The sequence below is a fragment of the Vulpes vulpes genome, chromosome 3, assembly GCF_048418805.1.
Source record: "Vulpes vulpes isolate BD-2025 chromosome 3, VulVul3, whole genome shotgun sequence".
NCBI classification, from domain to species: Eukaryota; Metazoa; Chordata; class Mammalia; order Carnivora; family Canidae; genus Vulpes; species Vulpes vulpes.
The window spans coordinates 132,325,951-132,347,594 of record NC_132782.1 but is presented as its reverse complement, the minus strand read 5'-3'; the positions used below and the strand labels follow the sequence as shown (position 1 = coordinate 132,347,594).

The following is a 21,644-nucleotide window of genomic DNA, read 5'->3' as shown; positions in this document are numbered from 1 at the left end:
AATATGCCATGTGTATATCCAAGTAGAGAATAAATTAAAATAGTCTAAATATTTTTGATCTACACCAAGTGAGGGTCTAGATTAGAGTGTTGCTCTGTAGATGAACGTCTACTTCTTGATCCTTTCTATCCTCCTAAGTTATCTTTGCAGCCACTGTGAGGCTCTGAGGCTCAAATTCACAACCCCAAGATCAAGAGTTGCATACTCTACCAATTGAGACAGTGAAGTACCCCAAAATTGGCTAAATATTTTTAGAGGATCTAAAATTTTTTCTTTCACTGAAAGAGAGTCTCAATACAATGAAGAGCTGACAATTTCTAATCCTAATAAATGCTCAATAATCTTTTGATATTTGAAAAGATAGGTAATGAAATATTGAGTAATTAATTGAAAAATTAAGCTGGGATTTGATGGGAATACATCATTAGCACAGATTAGGATAAGAAGCCCATAATCAAGTAGGCTTATATTTTCAATTAAAATTAAACTAGAAAAATGAAGAGTCTATATCTATAGGCAATATTTTCAAAGACGAGGGTCATTTTTAAAATAAAAAAAAACAAATTAACATATTATGTAAAGGAAGATATTCCAATATAACTAATGAATTCATTAATTCAGAAAAAAATACATGTGCTAAACCTTATTTGCACGTGAAAAACAAATACTTCATATATTTTTTTGAGGAAACTTTACTTTTAAAAAAAATAATTTACCAAGGAGTACTCTTACTTTCACATTGACCTTTTTCATTAAATTTATTAAAAAATATTTTACAAGGAAATACATCTAACCTTGTAATTTTGCTTCAATTCCATCTTTGTTCAATCCAGATGCAAAACCTGTATAAATTATGAAAATTCATAAAATGCTAAAATAGAAAGGACTTAACTCAGCTTTCTAGGCTCAGTTTATACACAAGTTAACTAGAAAACAGTAGTCTAACTTAGTCTTGAGCAGGGAAAAATAGTAGCTTAATGAGTTAAAACAAGGCTTAACTATCTACAGAAAATAACCACTGTTTTGAAATCCTTTCAATATCAATTGGCTATCTCTTGCTTATTTTAGTGTGTGTGTGTGTGTGTGTGTGTGTGTATGACCATGCATACTGTATTTTTTTCTCCTGGAGATTTTAAAGTTTTAAATCTGTGTGCATTAAAATAGTACTATAACAACACAGGTTTTAATTTGATACTCAGCAATTCCAAGTATTTTTACTTTATAATCTGTACCATATGAAAGAAACTTGTAGAAACAACACAACCACATGTTAGCTTTACAAGCAGGCTGTAAATTCCAGCGGCAACAGCAATACTATATCCTTTGATTTAAACACAGGTTCAGAAAAAATTCAAGAATTTTTTTTACTTTAACATTTTAAAAATAATTTTAGGCATTTTTATTATTTTTATTTGAGCTAAATTTTTTCTAAAAGGTCTATTTTTAGTGGTGCTGATTTCAAACTTTATTAAAAGACTAGAAATAGGGATCCCTGGGTGGCGCAGCGGTTTAGCGCCTGCCTTTGGCCCAGGGCGCGATCCTAGAGACCCGGGATCGAATCCCACATCAGGCTCCCGGTGCAAGGAGCCTGCTTCTTCCTCTGCCTGTGTCTCTGCCTCTCTCTCTCTCTCTCTCTGTGACTATAATACATAAATAATAAATAAAAATTAAAAAAAAAAAAGACTAGAAATAAAACAGATTTCTCACATTTGTTTACTCTTGCCTCTAATGTCTTTTTTTTTTTAAAGATTTATTTATTTATTTATGAAAAACAGAGAGAGAGAGAGGCAGAGACACAGGAGGAGGGAGAAGCAAGCTCCATGCCGAGAGCCTGATGCAGGACCCAATCCCAGGACTCCAGGATCACGCCCTGGGCCAAAGGTAGGCGCTAAACCGCTGAGCCACCCAAGGATCCCCTCTAATGTATTTCTGATTGTTATTCTTTATTTGTTACCTTTTAGTGTCTGTAACCTATTCTGTGACTTAGTAGTATAAATATAGACTCAACTGGCTTGAAAAATTTACTATTTTTTCAAATCAAAGTAACAAACCATAATGAGATGGATTTTTCAAGGCTCTGATATAAAGCAAAGTTGATCGTATCCATTCCAAAGCAATATTCACATCTGTGATGGTATGTAACACTATCTCTGCATTTAAATGTTCGATAAGATGTCTGTGTAAACTAATTAAAAAAAAACTTTGCATTAGTAATATATATTTCAATGACATAATCTTACCTTTTTAAACTGCAATATTTTGAATAATTCAATAATAATTGAATATACTCAGTGCTACATTAATAATTCATGAAAAATAACTTGATCTTCAAATAAATAAGACAAAACCTTAAAAGATAAGTTCAACTATTAAAAATTATAGATTTTTTCTTATCCTATGGCTTCAAAAAACATTATTACTTAACAAGAGTAGGGAGTGAATATTCTCTCAGAGTATTACAATCATATACTTTGCTAAAAGGTCCCGGATAACTTACTATTATTAAACAAATTTTAAAGATGTGAAGAGATGTGAAAATTAAACTCTCCCTCTTATTACTAATTTGGCCTTTTTTTTTTTTAACAAGGATACATGCTATCACAGGTTAGGAAACTACTGAATAAAAATATTATGCTTTTTCTTTTTAACTATTGAGTTTCTTAAAAGGACACAAACTTTCTACTTAGATTATTGAAAAGTTTCAAGACAATGGCCTTTGAAAATCTCCTAATCAAATTTCCTTTTAATATGTGAAAAGGAAAAATACAGGCTATAGTAACATCGTCTTAGAATATTTTCTGTATTACCTGCTTTCTACAGTGTCACTACAAGCTAACATCTGAATATACTTCTCTTTTGTACTTAACCGAGTCATAATAACTGCAGTAGCTGTAGTATCAAACTGGAAAAAAATACACACACACACACACATACACACAGAAAGAGAAATGTAGTAAAAAAGAGTACATATTGGGTCCAGTTCTCTTCAATAATTCATGAATTTTATTTTATATTAAATAGTCCTTGTCCTAAACAAGTCAAAAATACCTTAAAAATGCTTCTGAATATGAATGTTTACTAAAAACTTAATTAATTATACTTCCAAGAGTACAGATATAAAAATATTATTTGGTTCAATGTTACATAATTTTGGCAATGGTAAATCAAAACAAATTTAGGTAACTGAATAAAAGTTATAAGATTTGTTCTAGTTTATATGTAATCTAATCTTATAAAAATCATGATTTAGATAACATAATATTTTGACATTCTTTGAAAAGATATTCTTCCTAAATGCTCCTATGTCTATACAAATGACTTCTCTATTTAAATATTTGCTAGAGTAGGAGATGTTTTGTAATGTATATGGGCTAATATTTAGGGGTCAATACCTGGGGACCACTATTGGCATTTTGTGCTAAGACTTGGGGATGCTACACATTCTGCAATGAACAATGAAATACTGTCCCATCTAAAATGTACATAGCATCCCCATTCAGAACAAAAAACAAAACAAAAATCAAAATAATTTCAAAACCAAAAAAACCCTTTTGACAGCATATACACATTCATCACCCTAACCATCAGCCAAGGGAAACTTAGAGTATAGGCAGTATGTCTCCTTTGGTGAGACTTGTTTTACTTTTTCTCCACTAAAATAGATTTGCACTTATTTTTAAACCTAATCTGAGTATGAAATGTTAATCTCCTACTTAACAAAAAGTACACAAAAAAGTTTTTCCTTTTTAGCTTATTTTAAAACAAGTTACAAAAATAAAATATTGTCACTTACTTGAGGTCGACCAGCTCTACCAATCATCTGTAGAATATCTGTTTCACTGTATTCTTCAAACATTCCTCCAGCATAATGCATTGTAGATTTTATAACTACTAGGTGAGCTGGCAAATTTACTCCCATAGCTAAAGTACTGGTGGTAACTGCATCAGATTAAGAAATAATTAATTTAAAGCCATATAACTTTATTGCTTCAGGTAGACATATTTTTATAAAATACATATTCTTATAATAAAAACTCATACATAGGAAATTTAAGAAAAAAGAGGAAAAAAACATTACAATGTAAAATAATAACACATCTTAAAACCAAAAAACTATTAAATTCTTACTTTTCAGGTAGCATTGTATTCAGCAGCATAATAAAGAATTAAAACTACTGTAGCATGTATATGCATGGGTAATTATGTAATTTTAGATTCTTGAAAGAAAAGCAGAAATAAGTCAGAATACTTGCTTTTTCTTTTTTCCTCTTAACAAGTAAATAGTTTTCCAAAATATCTTATAATAGCCACAAAAATAGGTTTTACTTACAAAGAACTGGTAGATCTCCAACAGTGAAAGCTCCTTCAACTACTTTTCTATCTGACAGCTCCATACCAGCATGATGATAAGCAACACCATGTATTAAGATATCTATAATACAAATACATCATCTGTTATATGCTGTTAATGTTTCATCTATAATTGACTCCTTTTATGCATAGTTGAAAACGCTATTTAAAATAATCTCTAAACCTACCTCTCAGTTTTGAATCTCTTATGGAATATGCATACTTCTGTAACCTGTTTTAAAAATACCATAACATTATTAAGAATTATTCCCATTAACATAAAAACTCTTAGTTTATTAATTATTTTGAAACGACAGATATTAAAATTTTTTCACAATATCATTGTTTGAAAATCACCTTTAAGAAGTAGCAAAAATCTAACTTTATACTCAGAAGTCCCTAAATTTACAACTCAGCAAAACAAAACAAGAAATAATTTTAAAATGGTCAAAGGGGGGGATCTCTGGGTGGCTCAGCAGTTTAGCCCATGCCTTCGGCCCAGGGTGTGATCCTGGAGTCCTGGGATCAAGTACTGCATCAGGCTCCCAGCATGGAGCCTGCTTCTCCCTCTGCCTACGTCTCTGCCTCTCTCTCTCTTTCTCTCTCTCATAAATAAGTAAGTAAGTAAGTAAGTAAGTAAATAAATAAATAAATAAATAAATAAATAAAATCTTTAAAAAAAAATGGGCAAAGGACCTGAATAAACATTTTTCTAGAACAGATAGACAAATGGCCAACTATACACGATGGGTGCCCACATCACTAATCATCAGGCAATAAAGTCAAATCAAAACTACAATGAGCTATCATCTCCTACCTGTTAGGAGGGCTAGTACCAAAATGACAGGAGATACAATTGCTAGCAAGGATATAGAAAAAAGAGCCTTTGTGCACTGTTGGTGGGAAGAGTAAACTAGTATGGCCACTATAGAAAACAGTATGAAGATTCTTCAAAAAATTAAAAATAGAACTACCACATCATGCAGCAATTCTACTTCTGGATTATTCCAAAGGAAACAAAATCAGTATCTCAAAGAGATATCTGTCTCCTAAGTTGATTGCAACATTATTCGGACTAGATAACATATAGAAACAACTTAAGTCTCTGAGACAGATGAATGGAAAAAGAACACCTGATACATACACACACACGGGAATATTCAATCTTAAGAAAGAAGGAAATTCTGCCTTATTCGACAACATGGATGAAGCTAGTGAACATTGTGCTAAGTGAAATTAGCTAAAAAAAGAAAGGTATGTATGGTACCACTTATATGTGGAATTAAAAAAAAAAAAAAAAAACTGAACCAGAAACAGAGTAGAAAAGTGGTTACCAGGAGCTGAAGTTGAGGGAATTAGGAAAAGTTTGGCAAAAGGGTACAAAAAAAAAAAAAAAAAAAGTCCCTAATTTATCAGCTGTGACACTGAAGTTCAATTTTATTTTTTATTTATTTTTTTAAAGATTTATCCATTTATTTGAGAGTGAGAGACAGCACATGAGTGAGGGGAGGGGGCAGAGGAAAGGGGAGAATCTTAAGCAGACTCTGCACTGAGCACTGAGCCTGACATGGAGCTTGATCTCACAACCCTGAGGTAACTACCTGAGCTGAAACCAAGAGTCAGACGCTTCACTGACTGCACCACTCAGGTGCCCCTGAAACTCATTTTTAAATCAGGAATTTGGAAAACTCATATTCCACCAGAAAAAAGCAAATGGTGATTATATTCATGGATCAGAATATATCTACTCACATAATTTGCCTGAAAAATATTTGTAGGGGATAACAATTTTTAAACCCCTATAATATCACTAGTAAATTAACCAGAAAAGACAAAATTAGAAATAGTTGTTTATTGTATTCCAAGATATGAAAGAAAGATAACCATGTTAAATCAAGAGATGAGGAAGTTAAGAGAGTTTCTTGACAATTTGAAAAGGAATTTGGGGTACTTTAGAAGATTTTGGAGGTTAGTAGGCTTAGTTTTTACTTATGTCTAAGAACCACCAAATCTGTGTTTCTCCATTTCCTTATTGCAGATATGACACTAACAGGCATTATTTTAAATATAAGATTCACAATTTTTTAAAAGATTTTATTTATTTATTCATGAGAGACACACAGAGAGAGGTAGAGACACAGGCAGAGGGAGAAGCAGGCCCCACGCAGGGAGCCGGATGTGGGACTCAATCCCGGGACTCCAGGATCACACCCTGGGCCGAAGGCAGGCACTAAACCTCTGAGCCACCCAGGGATCCCCAACATTCACAATTTTTTTAAGGATTCATGATTTAATGAAGAGAAGGCAAGAGGAAAAGACATATTGGTATTAGATACAAACTCTGTGCTACACACTGTTAGGTGTCTTAGAAATGTTGCTTTATTTAATTCTCACAATAATATGGTGATACAGATAGTTGATTCCCATACTATCCCATCCTGATTAAGAAATTGAAACTGAGAGAAGTAATGTGCCCAAAGGTACACGGCTAGTAAAATGGCAGCACTACAACCCAAATCATGGTCTTTAACTTAATGTTATTTCATTTTTTAAAAAATTAATTAATTTATTTGAGAGAGAGAGAGGGCAGGGGGTGAGGGTGGGGGCAAAGGGACAGGAGAAGAGAATCCCAAGTAGACTCAGAGGCTGATGGGGGCTCCATCCCACCAACCAGAGATCACAGCCTGAGTGAAAACCAACAGCTGGTTGCTCAACCAACTGCACCACTCAGGTGCCTCTCATGCTGTTTCTAATATCAGCATTTTACTTCTAGAAAAACAGGAATAAAAAAGGGGGAAAAAGAAAAAAAAAGGAGAGACAAAGAGTGAAGAAAGAGTTGAAAGACCAGAAATTTTCCTTGAGTAGGTAAGAATGGGAAATGAGAAAAGGAGAAGTATGATAAATCTATATAAGAAAATTATTATCTAGGGGCAGCCCAGGTGGCTCAGCGGTTTAGTGCCGCCTTCAGCCCAGGGCCTGATCTGGAGACCCGGATCGAGTCCCACATCGGGCTCTCTGCATGGAGCCTGCTTCTCCCTCTACCTGTGTCTCTGCCTCTCTCTCTCTGTGTCTCATAAATATATAAAATGTTTAAAAAAACAAAGAAAGAAAATTATTATCTAAAACAAAATTAGCTAATTTGGGTGCAGCAGACAACAGGAGAAAAGAAAGAGGATGAAATGGAAATTAGTTTTAAGGGTACATACAGGTTAGCTATTTCAGCTCCTTACTCTGGAAGGTTCAGGTTCAAAATAGTAATTATTTAAGTATTTATCTTGGGAGGTATATATTCATTCTATATGAAGGATGCCACCATTACACAAAGAATTCTATAAGTTTTTAAAAATTTCCTTCAGTGTTAGTGTTCGAGCACAAAAACAAGCCTTACTTCTTGACAACCACATCTGTTTCTGACTAAAAGTCACATGGCCCAACTTGATCAACTAATTTATTCACCCAAGTAGAAGATTCCACATTATTCATTGCTACTTACAGTCTCTTTATACTTACACTTTTTTTTAAATTCCAGTTTACATTTATACTATTACTAGTTTTAAAACGACCTGGTCAATTGGTTTTTGAAATCCCATCTCTGCTTACAGAGGGTGAATAACTTGAAAAGGTGAAGGAATGAACCCAGTTTTCTCATCTCATCTAGATAATCCCTAAAAGTCTTCTTAACTCCAATAACAAAAACGAGAAAATATACCTCTGTTTCTGTTCCACCGCCATAATAAATTTGGCATCTTTCACTAGAACAGAAGCAGCCTGTTGCACACCTTTCCTTGTTGCACAAAACTGAAAATAAATGAATAATTCTTGGATTAGTCATATTAAAAACTGAGCATTATGCTAAAAATAAGCAACAAACAATCCTTACCACAAGTGTGGGTTTCTGATCAGAGTATGTTTGTATAACACCAGCAATTTTGTAGTTGAGGGTTAAATCAAACTTAAATTCAGTTTGGTTACTTCCGCAGGGGAATCCAAGGACCACTTTCTGAAGTTTCACTGGCCTATGTTTCTCATCCATTTTCAAACATACTGCAGGTCTTGCACCATCTGAAAGCCATTCTGCAATCTTTAAATAACAGAAACATACATTAAAAGTTTTTTCTAGACAAGTTTTATGATTAAAAATAACTCAATAGTAGACTACTTAAAGTCAAGGTATAAAAACAATCAAGTAGTCTTTTTCAGTGTTACATATTCCAGTGACACTATTCTATTGATATATTGGTAAATATTATCAGTAGCAGTATTTTAGGTTATACCCACTTTTCAACATGGTAAACTCCCAATTATTTTGTTTTATTTTCCTAAGAGCCCAAAATAAAATTAAGATTGATTTTGCAGAAAAACTGAATTTGTCATTATCATTATAACCTTCCTATTTTCAGAACTATGACTTAAATATGCAGGACACATCTTTTGAATTGTGCTAAATAATAGCCAAACAGTAACAAAGTTATGGTTGGCTTAGACTGGCAAGGGTTGACAAAATTTTTAAACAAAGGGCAAATAAATCTTGAGAGATGGGAGTGTCGAAAGCATATTTCAGACTCAGTGCTGGAGCCACTTGTTAATTTCTGAAGCTATGACGAGCAATTCTTATCTTCTTATAACCTGGTTAGTAATCAGGCTTCATGCCCTGCTCTGCAACTGACCATTGCTTTGACAGGAAGATGGATTAATGAGTTTATAGTTGCAGGGGATGGAAATATTAAAATATTTTCAAGGCTATCATGTATGCAAATAAGATCACACAAGAATTTAATCTGAAAGGAGCAAAAGGCTAAGAGTGAAAGCCTTCATTTAGGAGAAAATTGAGGAAGAGGATTTGTATAAAGAGACAAGAAAGTAGCATTCACAGATGTAGTTATTATCAAAAATGGGAAAAGAATTTCAAGAATTACAGAATATTGATATTTAATGACTGCTTACAACTCAATAAGAAAAGTTTATTATCCCAATGTGAAAAAAAGGGTAAAGAACGTGACCTGGCAAGGTGCAAAAATGTTGATTAATATATTAAAAATACTCCCTTCAGTAAAAATCAAAGCAGCACAAATTTTAAAATAAAGTGTATTTTAAACAAGAAATTTGACAACTATTTGTTTCAAAAAATTTTACTTATTTATGAGAGGGAGAGACAGAGAGAACAAGTGGGGAGAGGAGCAGAGGGAGAAGCAGACTCCCCACTGAGCAGGGAGCATGATGCAGGGCAGGATTCCAGGACCCCAGGATCATGACCTGAGCCAAAGGCAGATGCTTACCTGACTGAGCCAGCTGAGGCACCCCAACAACTATTTAAATGTAATAATAACAATAATTTGTTATAAACCCAGTGTTAGAATACAGAGAAATGGCTGAGGATGGAAGTATAAATGACTATACCATTTATTAAAACCACTGTGTCCTTAGAGTTTTACATATCCTTTGACTCAGTTATTTCACTCTAGAAGTTCATCCTAGAGAAATAATCATGATTTTTTAAAAAAATTTTTATTTAAATTATTTATTATTTATTTTAAATTTATTTATTTTAGAGAGAAAGAGGGCATGAGAGCAGGGTGAGAGGTAGAAAGAGAAGCAGACTCCCCGCTGAGCAGGAAGCCCAATGCAGGGGTCAATCCCGAGACTCTGGGATCATGACCTGAGCCCAAAGCAGACGCTTAACTGACTGAATCACCCAGACGCCCCATCATGATGTTTTCAAAGATATTATTAAGTTTAGCACCATTTACAATAGCAAAAATGGAAACAATCTTCCATCATTAAAGCATTAGATAAATAAATCATAATAAACCCACAAAAGTTGTACTAAAGAAGAGTATCTAAGGACATGGAAATGTCTGTAGGTGACATGCAAGTCATAAAGAGCATGCATAATATTATTTCACCAATATGTCTGGAAAGATAAACACTAGGTTTCTGTTGATCATATATAATCAAAATACTTATAGTTTTTTGAGTATAGAGATCAAGTATATTCTTGAATATGAACAAAACAAGCTGTCAACTTAAGAACTATAAATGAATGATTACTTTTGCCAAATTAAAGATAAAGGCATAATTTTCCATTGGATTAGACAATATGGGAACTATTTGTCAAATTTCTAAGTAGTAGGAGAAAAACGTCATACTAGGCTGAGAAGTAAATAGGAGTGAGAAACAATGAAACTGTACTATTTTTTAAGAAGTTTACCCAAATATTGAAGAAAAAAATTAAGACACATATTTATTATAGCAAGTATAATACTGAATACAATTATTCTCACTTTTGTACCTATCATTAGTGCTTACCATAACACGTCACATAGAATATGGAAAGGTGGGTGGTAATCACTTAAGCAATTATTTTCATTTTCCACTATACTTTGATATACAGCTAGAGTCAGCTGATTAAAACAACCATAACAAATTATTAGTCACGTTATTATGAGGTATCTGAAACCCATAAAAGCCAAGACTTTTAGATACTAGTAAACAACACACTTGTACCAAAAACGTTTCATTAAACCAAATCAACCAAATATTAAGACCTAATACTGCCACACCTATGAGATCTAACCAGAACTTTTTACAACATACTTTGCTATTAAATTGGTTATAGGATTTACAGGAAAAAAAAAATCCTCACTTTCCTATAGGATTAAATGACAAAATATTTCACCAGTCATAAAAAAATCTGGTAGACAAAAATTCTAACTTACATCCTCAGCATTTGGAATTGTTGCAGACACAGCTACAAATCTCATTGGAATAACTGTGCTATTTTCTGAAGGAGGAGATAAAGACTGTACAGTTTTCATTCTGCTGACTACAACTTCAAGAGTTGGTCCACGGTTTTCATCTTTTACAACATGTACCTAAGTAAGAAATCAAGAAAAAAAATGATTGGCTATAAAAATTAAAAACTATTTAATCAATTTAAATCCATAATAATATTAACATTATTCTTTTTTTTTTAATTTTTTTTAATTTTTTTTTATTTATTTATGATAGTCACAGAGAGAGAGAGAGAGAGGCAGAGACACAGGCAGAGGGAGAAGCAGGCTCCATGCACTGGGAGCCCGACGTGGGATTCGATCCCGGGTCTCCAGGATCGCGCCCCAGGCCAAAGGCAGGCGCGAAACCGCTGCGCCACCCAGGGATCCCCCTATTAACATTATTCTTTAAGAAAATAAGCCTTTCCACTTGAAAGGATAAAACAAAGACACAGTTTGGTTGAAAATGTCATTTCTTTCTATCCATTCTAATCACCATTTTACGTTTATCTCTGGAAATAAGTAAAGTGTTCACTACCTCATCAATGAGAAAGAGTCTAACCAGCTGGACCAAAGAGTTGTCTCTCCATTTCCTAGTCATGCTATCCCATTTTTCCTAAAGAAAAAAATACAACTGGTTTAACATGGTAGGAAATTATAATAAATATTAAGATATCAATTAAAATTTTAACATGATATAAACAATGGGCAATATTTTAATTCATGTCTTAAAAGTATTCTGAAAAAGATTTAAAGATTAAAAACATTTTAAAGGATTCTGATAGTCTTACAAGTGCTTCAAAAACAAAACCCCTATTTATTTTTAAGTTTAACCAAAAATATACAAAATTATAGTCTAATTACCTTTTTTTAAGTTCTACGAAGGTCCTACCTCTGTAATACATTAAAACTTGGATAAAAGAGTACAAGCAAAAAGTATGATTACAAATTATCCTCAATAACGAATTGCCTGTTCATGTCTTTTGCCTGTTTCCCATTTGGTAATTTGTCTTTTATTTACTGATTAGTAAATACTCTTTATATAACCTGAACAGTAGATTTTTCATGTTTGTTTTTTACATAGCAAATACATTCTTCTACTTTGTATTTTCTTTTAACTTTTATTCTTGGTGAAGAGAAAGATATTTTCTAATGAACGAAGGAAATAATAGAGTATAAATAACACCTACTGGAGTTGTCATAATAATATGGGCATGTTGGATCTCAAATAGGTCATCCATTACTGTATCTCCAGTGAGTTCTTTACAATTCAATCCTATTGGTCCAAATTTTTCTTTCCAATCATTGAAACGCTGACTACACAGGGCTTTTATTGGTGCCACTATAACAATAGAAGATATTTATTTTGAATGTCAGTACAACTTTAAAATTACTTTCACAAACACTGGTTAATAAAATTAGGATAAAACTATACATCTAGGAACTGCCTAATATTTATAAATTGAAAGAGTTAATATAAGCATATTACTTAGAGATACAAATATAATCACCAGAATCACCACCACTCCAGACTGAACTAAAAATAGAAAAAGTAACTGTTCAGGGTATTATAACTAAAATCACAGAGATGTAAAGCAGATTACTGGTCTTCATTATAAGCCTTTTCGTGATAATATATTTTTTAACCATGTACATAAACTACTTTGATGAAAAATTTAAAATATATATACCTAAGAAAAGAGAGGAGAGGTTCCCATGAAAATTTTTTAGAATTACAAAATGTTTGAATTTATTTTTCTTGTTGTCCTTTAAAAAATAAACATGTAAAAGTCAAATTCTCAATTCAAATACTAGTTTTTATTTACAACTCAGGGAAAATGTGTTTTGAATTTAATATAACAGACAAAAGCAAATGTGAACTTCATTAAAAATGTATGGAGAACCAAATATTAATTCCTATGGCTCGAATTCGAATTTCTTACTTTGCCTCAATGTTTTTGCATTACTGTAATTAATTACTCTTACAATATATAAATACTTACTATAAACAATTTTTATGTTTGACCATGGCAATGGTACTTCCATTAACAATCTTGTTATAGCTAGTTCAAACGCCACAGTTTTCCCAGAACCAGTTGGAGCACAAATCACAAAATTCCTATCTGTGTAAAGAAGCTAAAAAATTAAAAAAAAAACTTTTTAAATAAAATTTAATCAATCATGGAATATATAGCATTTTTCATTCACACTCTCAATTTTCTCATAGAAAATATGTAAGAAAGACTCCGGAAGAAGAATTCAAATTATTTTTACCTTTAAACTTATTAAAATTCTAACCTTGCTTGGATCCACAACCCTCAAAAACAAACAAACAAAAAAAAACTACTAATAATTTATCATTTTGCTTTATTTGTGAAAGTAAATTGTTAGGCTAGAAGAAAATAATAATTTATTTAGCTTTGAAATAAATTTTATAAATCTAATAAATATAAACAAGCCCACCTATGAAAGACACATGATTTCATTTAGCAAACATTTTTTGAGTTCCTACAATGTACCAGTCACGTGGCATTGGAAACAGAAAGATGAATGTGATCTAGTCCTTATCCTTAGAGAACACACAATCAAATTAGAAGAGGCAGATAAGTAAAAATCATAATAAAATACTTACATCATCAAAGGCTTTGGACTGTATATAGTTGAAATATGGGAATTCTTTGAAAATACTTCTAAATTTTGCCGCTTAGAATAGCATTAAGGAGTCAAATATTTCACAATTTTAAGAATTGGTTACTTTTAATTAATTTATGTATTTTTGATTACTTTTAATTTAAAATTTCAATTAATTAATATTAACTGTGATAATACTTAATGATGAGGCCTTAATACTTGCTGTTTTAACATCATAAGAAAGGAATTAATAGAGAGACGGACCAATGTGGCAATATAAGAAGCTCCTGAACTTTCCCTCCTCCCACAGATGCACCAAAAATACAACTATACAAGGAGCAATTCTGAGAAAAATCCAGCAATTCACTGACCCCTACACATTGGGTAAATGAAAATACTCCCAATGAAATGGGTAAGAAAGACTGAGACAACTGTTACCCTAAATCCCATCCTTGGCACAGCATCATACAATTAAGATGAACTCCCAACTCCCAGCTTCTCCCTGAGGAGCAAAGATTTTGGACCACATATTTAGAGCCCCAACCTTTAAAGCTCCCACCCGGGGGATAAACCCCCCAAACACCCAACTCCATAAGCCAACAGGGCTTGCATTTATGAGACCCAAAGGACTACAGCAAACAAACAGTTCTTACATGGGCACAGGAACAACCCCTCTACCTCTGCAGGTATATATTCAGGCTCAATGCAGAGGGAGCAGCAAAAAATGTTCATCTCCAGTTTCTACCTGGAAAGGATTTCACTTCATATTTCTCAGCTGCTATCTCAGGTTCTGGCTTCTAATCAGCCTGCACCTAGGTGCTGATTACAACCCTGTCCTTTTGGACATTGATAAGTTTTGGCACAACTATTAGAAGCAACTAAGAACTAAGACAGTGAGTTAGGCAGTCAGAAAGGTTTTAAAGAAAACTAGGATCTTGGGCTAGGTTAACTGATGAGGCTCATCTCCTATACAAGACCAGTCTGTCAAGACTGGGAGAGGTGGATGTTTTATCGAATGTCTGGAACCAGAACAGAGGGTTAAAAAAAATTAAGAAATGGGAATATGTTTCAAACAAAAAACAGGATAAATCTCCAGAAACCAAACTAACTAATCACTTACTAGAAGTAAGTGATTTAATTTACCAAATATTTTTAAATAATGCATAAAGATGCTCCTTAAGGTCAGGAAAGCAATGCATAAACAAAGTAAGAATTTCAACAAAGTCATACAAGTTATAAAAATGTACCAAACAGAAATCATAGAGCTAATGACTATAATAAATGAACTGAAAAACTCAATAGAGGGATTCAACATCAGACAAATCAAACAGAAGAAAGGACCACTGAACTTAAAGATAGGGCAATGGACTTAATCCAGTCAGAGGAACAAAATGAAAAAAGAATTTTAAAAAAATGAAGATGACTTAAGGGATTTATTTTATACTAATACCAAAGCCAGATAAGAATACTACAAGAAAAGAAGATTACAGGCCACTATCACTAATGAACACAGACGCAAAAATGCTCTACAAAATATTAGCAAACTAAACTCAACAGTACATTAAAACAGTCATACACTCATGATCAAATGGAATTTATTTCTGGAATATAAAGATGGTTCAACATCCACAAATCAATCAGCATGATACTCTCACGTTAAAAAGTTAAAGATTAGGGGTGCCTGGCTTGCTCAGTCAGTAGAGTATGTGACTCCTGATATTAGGGTCATGAGTTCAAGCCCCACAATGGGCATAGAGCTTATTTAAAAAAAAAAAGGTTAAAGATAAAAACCATATGATCATCTCATTAGATGCAGAAAAAGCATTTGACAAATACAATATCTTTTCATGATAAAAACTTCCAGAAACTGGGTTAAAAAGGAATGTACCTCAATATAATAAAGGCCATATATGACAAGTTCATAGCTTACATCATATTCAATGGCAAAAAGCTGAACATTTCTGTCTAAGATTAGGAACAAGTATGTCCACTTTCACCACTTTTATTCAACTATTAGTGGAAATTCTAACCACAGCAATTAGGCTAGAAAGAGATATAAAAGGTACCCAAACTGAAAAAGAAGAAATAAAAGTCTCTATCCACAGACGACATATTATATATAGAAAATCCTAATACTTCACCAAAAAAACTGTTAGAACTAATACGCAAATTCAGTAAAGTTGCAGGACACAAAATTAATATACAAAAATCAGCTGCATTTCCATACACTAACAACAAAATACCAAAAAAGAAATGAAGAAAACCATCTCATTTACAATAGCATCAAAAAATAAAATACCAAGGAATAAAGTTAACCATCCAATGTAGCATTAAAAATAAAATGCTAACAAGTAAATTTAACCAATAACTATAAGACACTGGCAAAAGAAATTGAAGACACAAAAAAATGGAAAGATATCCCGTGTTTAAGGATTCAAGAATCAATACCGCTAAATTGTAAACTGCCAAAGAAATTTACAGATTCAATGTAATCCTTATCAAAATTCCAACTGCATTTTTCAGAGAAATATGAAAAACAATCCTAAAATTCATATGTAGCTACAGAAGACCCCAAATAGCCAAAGCAATCTTAAGAACAACAAATCCAGAGGCATCACACTTTAATATCCAAAATATCCAAGGAACTCATACAACTCAATAACCAAAAAACCCCCCAAATAATCCAATTATGGGACACTCTGTGGAATATTTTTACAAATCTAGTATTTTTTTAAAAGAAATTTGCAGTTTATACCTATAATCTGATTTACATGTCTGGGCATGCTGCTCCCTCTGCATTGAGCCTCAATGTATACCTGCAGAGGAAGAGGGGTTGTTCCTGTGCCCATGTAAGAACTGTTTGTTTGCTATAGTCCTTTGGGTCTCATAAATCTGAGTCCTGTTGGCTTATGGAGTTGGGTGTTTGGGGGGGTTTATCCCCTGGGTGGGAGCTTTAAAGGTTGGGGCTCTAGATATGTGGTCCAAAATAATCCAATTTAAAAATGGGCAAAGGACCTGAATAGACATTTTTCCAAAGAAAACACAAATGGCCTACAGTACATGAAAAGATGCTCAATGTTACTAATCATCTGAGAAATGCAAATTAAAACCACAATGAGATATTACCTCACATCTGGTAGGATATGAATTTATAAAAAAAAAAAGATAAATATGGTGAGGATGTGGTGAAAAGGGAACCCTTAGACACTGTTGGTAGGAATGTAAAGGGGTACAGCAATTATGGAAAACAGCTGGAGGTTATGATCTAGCAATTACACTTCTGCGTACATATTCAATGTGGGGCTTGAATTCACAACCCTGAGATCAAGATCTGAGCCGAGATAAGGAGTCAGTTACTAAATGGGCTGAGCCATCCAGGTGCTCCTAGGATACTCATAGGAAACAAAATCAGTATCTCAATAACTATAATCCTTTTTTCACTGAAGCATTATTCACAATAACCAAGGTATGGAAACAATCTTAAGTGCCTGTCAAGAGACAAACGGATAAAGGAAATGTGAAATACACACACACACACACACTGAAATATTATTCTGCCTTAAAAATGGAAGGGAATTCTGCCTTTCTTTTCTTTTCTTTTTTTTTTTTTTTTTGACAAATTGGATGAACCTGAAGGGCATTATGCAAAATCAATTAGAAAGAGAAAGAGAGGTGATGGAGAGTTGAAACTAATTTAATGGTGGCAACTTATTGCAATGCATATGTACATCAAATTATCATGTTGTACATCTGATATAGTACATTCAAATTTTATTTGTCAATTATACCTCAATAAAGCCAGGAGGGGAGAGAAATGAACAGAAATTATCACAGTCCCCAGTAACACTCCATATTCTGAAAAAATTTGTAAAATCCCTATGTGGAAAGAAGGTTTATACAAGGCTTATAATTTGACAATTAAATCTGATGGAGTAGGTCCCTGGGTGGCTCAGTGTTTTAGTGCCTGCCTTTGGCCCAGGGCATGATCCTGAAGTTCTAGGATCAAGTTCCACATTGGGTTCCCTGCATGGAGCCTGCCCGGGGCGTGATCCTGGAGACCTAGGATCGAGTCCCACGTCGGGCTCCCTGCATGAAGCCTGCTTCTCCCTCTACCTGTGTCTCTGCCTCTCTCTCTCTCCCTCTCTCTCTCTCTCTGTCTCTCATGAATAAATAAAATGTTTAAAATAAACAAATAAATCTGACGGAAAAGGTGTAGAAACTTGCATATGTGCCAGTATTTCAAAACTAAGTGTATGATTTATCTTTTGAAGAGTGGTGTTTTTTTATTCATGTTGAGTAGGCCATTTGATTTTTATATCTTTTTTAAAGTTCCAAATTTCACATTTTAACTGTTGATTGTGTTTCATTAGCTGATGTGTGTTTCTGGTCACCTAATCCTGAAATGCTTTGTTTTCAATAATTTAGTTGTACTAAGTGGTGCAATTATCAGCAATTATCAGCATATTGCAATATAAGCATATTGCAATATAAGACCTTAAACTGTCCTTCCTCTATAAGAAAGCTCAAAAATATTAATATATATGAAGAATAAGTTGTCCCCTCTCCAAGCTGAGAGTCCATTGTTAGTTCAGGAAATATTTGTACTTACATGGTATTCTTCTTAGTCTGAGTCACAATTATCAACCACAGTTATTAAACACTATATACAAAATACATTACTGGATTTGGAAAGCTATGGGAAGCTGTAAAGAAGAAGATGAGTTCTTACAATGGAAGTTATTTTATTCTATTAGGAAACATAAAACAATATATCTGAGAATTCAAATACATAATTGTTTAAGCAATTACATTTGTATGAACATATACAAAGACTGATGGACTGTAGTAAGTGATCTTGTTAAAAAATTAAATGAGAACAATTCCCTGCTTTGTCTCAAAGCATATGGCTACAAGGACCTACATGATCTTGCCTCTCCCCCTACATTTTTGTGATTCTGACCTCAGGTCCTACTAATCTTGCCTCTGACTAATATCCTCTAGCTATATCGGCCTCTTTTCTGTTCTTCAAAAACACTGGCCATGTTCCTGCTGTAAAGCCTTCCCTCTGCCTAGACTGCTTCCCTCATTTCCTTCACTTCCTTCAATTGCTTACATCTCTTTTCAAGAAGACCTACCCAAATTACTCTACTTAATTCTAAACCTGAGCCCCCAATTATAGCATCCCCAATTTAATATCCCTTACTTCTGCTCCACTTTATTTTCCATATTATTCATTGCCTTCTAACATACTATATGACTTATTTATACACTGTTACAATTGTTTAGATCTATCTTCTTCCCCATACCTAACCCAAGAATGTTAACTCCTCAAGGGCAAGGATTCATTGTCTGTTTCCTTAACTGACATATCCCAAGTACCTAGAACAGTGCCTAGCACACAGTAAGCACTCAATTAATATGTTTGCATTTATTAAATCAAGTAGATAATATACAAATCTTCATTTTACTTTCAGTTGTACAGAGTATCAGAATATTTGTGCCAAAACAAAAGTGTAATTTTGAGTTTGTCAATCCATCAAGCTTTTGAAAGAATCCCATTTTTCCTTCAAAATATGTCTCTTCCTATAAAATATTTATTTGTAACAAGCCCACAAGTGAGCCATCATGCTGGTTTTTGTCTCATTAGGTAGTTCCACATCAATTTACATTCACAAAAATGAATCTTTGATTCAGAGTAGATGTAGAATTAGTTTTCCAGCTCATGAGAAAACTCAACTACTAACATCATTTATCATCACTATAAACACTTGATATCAAGTTTTTCCTTTCATTCAACAAACTCTCAGCAGTGTCACTGCAATTATATGTTATAACAGGTAGGAAAATGTCTGTAGAATTGAAAATGACAAGACTACTATAGCAAAATCAAACTGACCAAGTTTCTAGTATCCTGAGGATTCAAATATAGTAAAATACCATAAAAGAATCAGAATATATGTTGTGTCCAAGTAATTCCAAAACTCTCAAATTATCATGAAAAGTATTTAATCTTCCACTTTATTTACTTCTTTTTTAAATTTTTATTTTTTTATTTGAGAGAGAGCATAAGCAACAGGGAGGGGCAGAGGGAGAAGCAGACTCCCCGCTGAGCAGGGAGTCCTAAGTGATGACTAGACCTCAGGACCTAAGATCATGACCCAAAAGGATGCTTAACCAATTGAGCCACCCAGGCGCTCCTAGTCTTCCACTTTAAATACAGACTTAGAAATAATAAAAGAGCAGCAGTTCTGTGAGTTTGACAGCAAATGAACATTTTGGACAATAAATCAATGCACACAAAAGTAGGCAATAGTCTTAACTAACAGAGACCTAAACAATAGAACCATTTCAGCTGTGCTAATATAGCATGAAAATATTTAAAACTCTTCAAAAGTTACTGTCATATTACGGCAAGTTCCAGTAAGGGATAAGAAGCCTTTCTCATCACACAGATAATGAAACTAACTTTTAACTGGTTAAGGCTAACCTATTTCCTATGTTCCAACTGTATTTAGATTACCAGAGAGAAGAAAATACAGCAAAATTGAGACACCATGCTGAAGAGAAGCACTAAAAGCTGACTATATCTGAAGTTATGATATCATCATCTATAGCCCTTTATTGTTCTCTCCTTCCATTCTAACTTAGTTCAGTTATCTGCATTGGAGGCAAATTTTCATGATTGGTCAGGCAAATATCTTCTAACCATACCTCAGAATTATCTCAGTCCCCTGAGTACACAGGATTAGAATCACTCTTCCCTAGATTCCTCCAGCTCAGCTACCCAATATCTGGAATTTATTTTCTGTTTTGCCAACTAGACAATAACTTTGGTGGAGCCTAGAGCTTTCCCCAGCTTTGAGTCATTAATTCTACATTCCTAAAGCATGGTTTTGATGATATAACTTGGATCTGCTCAAAAATACTGCATGATTTCTCCTCATTGCTTAATAAATTAAAAAAACCTCCAGACTTTGGAATCCATGGCATTAAATAGCCTGATCCTAAGATACCAATCTTAGGATCATCAAACATTATTTCCTACTACCCCTGTAATCATAGCTCTTATTTCAGCCAAACTGGGATGCTGGTTCTTTCTAACATATTCCACACTATTTTACCCCCAGGTTGACTCATGGCTACTCTTTTTTTTTTCATGGCTACTCTTTTTCCAGAACAGCTTCCTTTACCTGCCTTTCAGTGTCTTCAGAGATAGGAAGATAAATAAGGAGTGGTCCTTCCCTTCAAGGAGTTCATAGGTCACAGGGAAATGGTCACATAATAGTCATAGCTGCTGGATTATAATAAAAAACAGTAAGTACACTATGTTATAGACATACACAGGGCATCAAAAAAGCAAAGAGGATGTTACCTCCAAAACACACATACATACTCAAAATATTTATATTGGAATGCCCAGACATGTAAATCAGATTATAGGCATAAACTGCAAATTTCTTTTAAAAATTCCTAGATTTGTAAAAATATTCCCAATCTGGGCATCCCGGGTGGCTCAGCGGTTTAGCACCATCCTCGGCCCAGGGCGTGATCCTGGAAACCTGGAATCGAGTCCCATGTCAGGCTTCCTTGCATGGAGCCTGCTTCTCCCTCTGCCTCTGTGCCTCTCTCTCTCTATGTCTCTAATGAATAAATAAATAAAAATCTTAAAAAACAATTCCCAATCCACATAATGTCCCATTCTCATTTATTTCCACTACCCATGTTTATCCAAATATGCTATCCTTACCCAAAGTGTAAGAAATTATCTGTATCTGTTTGTAAGTAAATATGCTCAGAATTCAGCCAATATTTCAAATCTTATTTCTGTACTTATCACAAACTGGTAACAAGCAATTCACAAACTGGTACCAGTCTGCAGACCACACATTGAAT

General features: G+C 33.6%; 1 protein-coding gene across 3 annotated transcripts in view; it reads right to left on the bottom strand.

Annotated features, from left to right (window-relative positions):
• The window catches only part of HFM1 (helicase for meiosis 1), a 99,196-nt gene that overhangs the window by 58,112 nt on the left and 19,440 nt on the right, over positions 1–21,644 (bottom strand). For all 3 annotated transcript variants that reach the window (XR_012000776.1, XR_012000777.1, XM_025996484.2), the window contains exons 7-19: positions 13,753–13,823; positions 13,124–13,256; positions 12,311–12,462; positions 11,659–11,736; positions 11,067–11,222; positions 8,231–8,431; positions 8,060–8,148; positions 4,539–4,582; positions 4,331–4,432; positions 3,794–3,939; positions 2,808–2,902; positions 2,052–2,185; positions 795–842 (exon numbers count right to left, since the gene is read on the bottom strand). Coding sequence is in view for 1 of the 3 variants with exons in the window: in XM_025996484.2 (XP_025852269.1) it covers positions 795–842; positions 2,052–2,185; positions 2,808–2,902; positions 3,794–3,939; positions 4,331–4,432; positions 4,539–4,582; positions 8,060–8,148; positions 8,231–8,431; positions 11,067–11,222; positions 11,659–11,736; positions 12,311–12,462; positions 13,124–13,256; positions 13,753–13,823 (1,449 nt within the window). In the remaining 2 variants the exon portion in view is untranslated. The remainder of the gene's footprint in view (positions 1–794; positions 843–2,051; positions 2,186–2,807; positions 2,903–3,793; positions 3,940–4,330; positions 4,433–4,538; positions 4,583–8,059; positions 8,149–8,230; positions 8,432–11,066; positions 11,223–11,658; positions 11,737–12,310; positions 12,463–13,123; positions 13,257–13,752; positions 13,824–21,644) is intronic.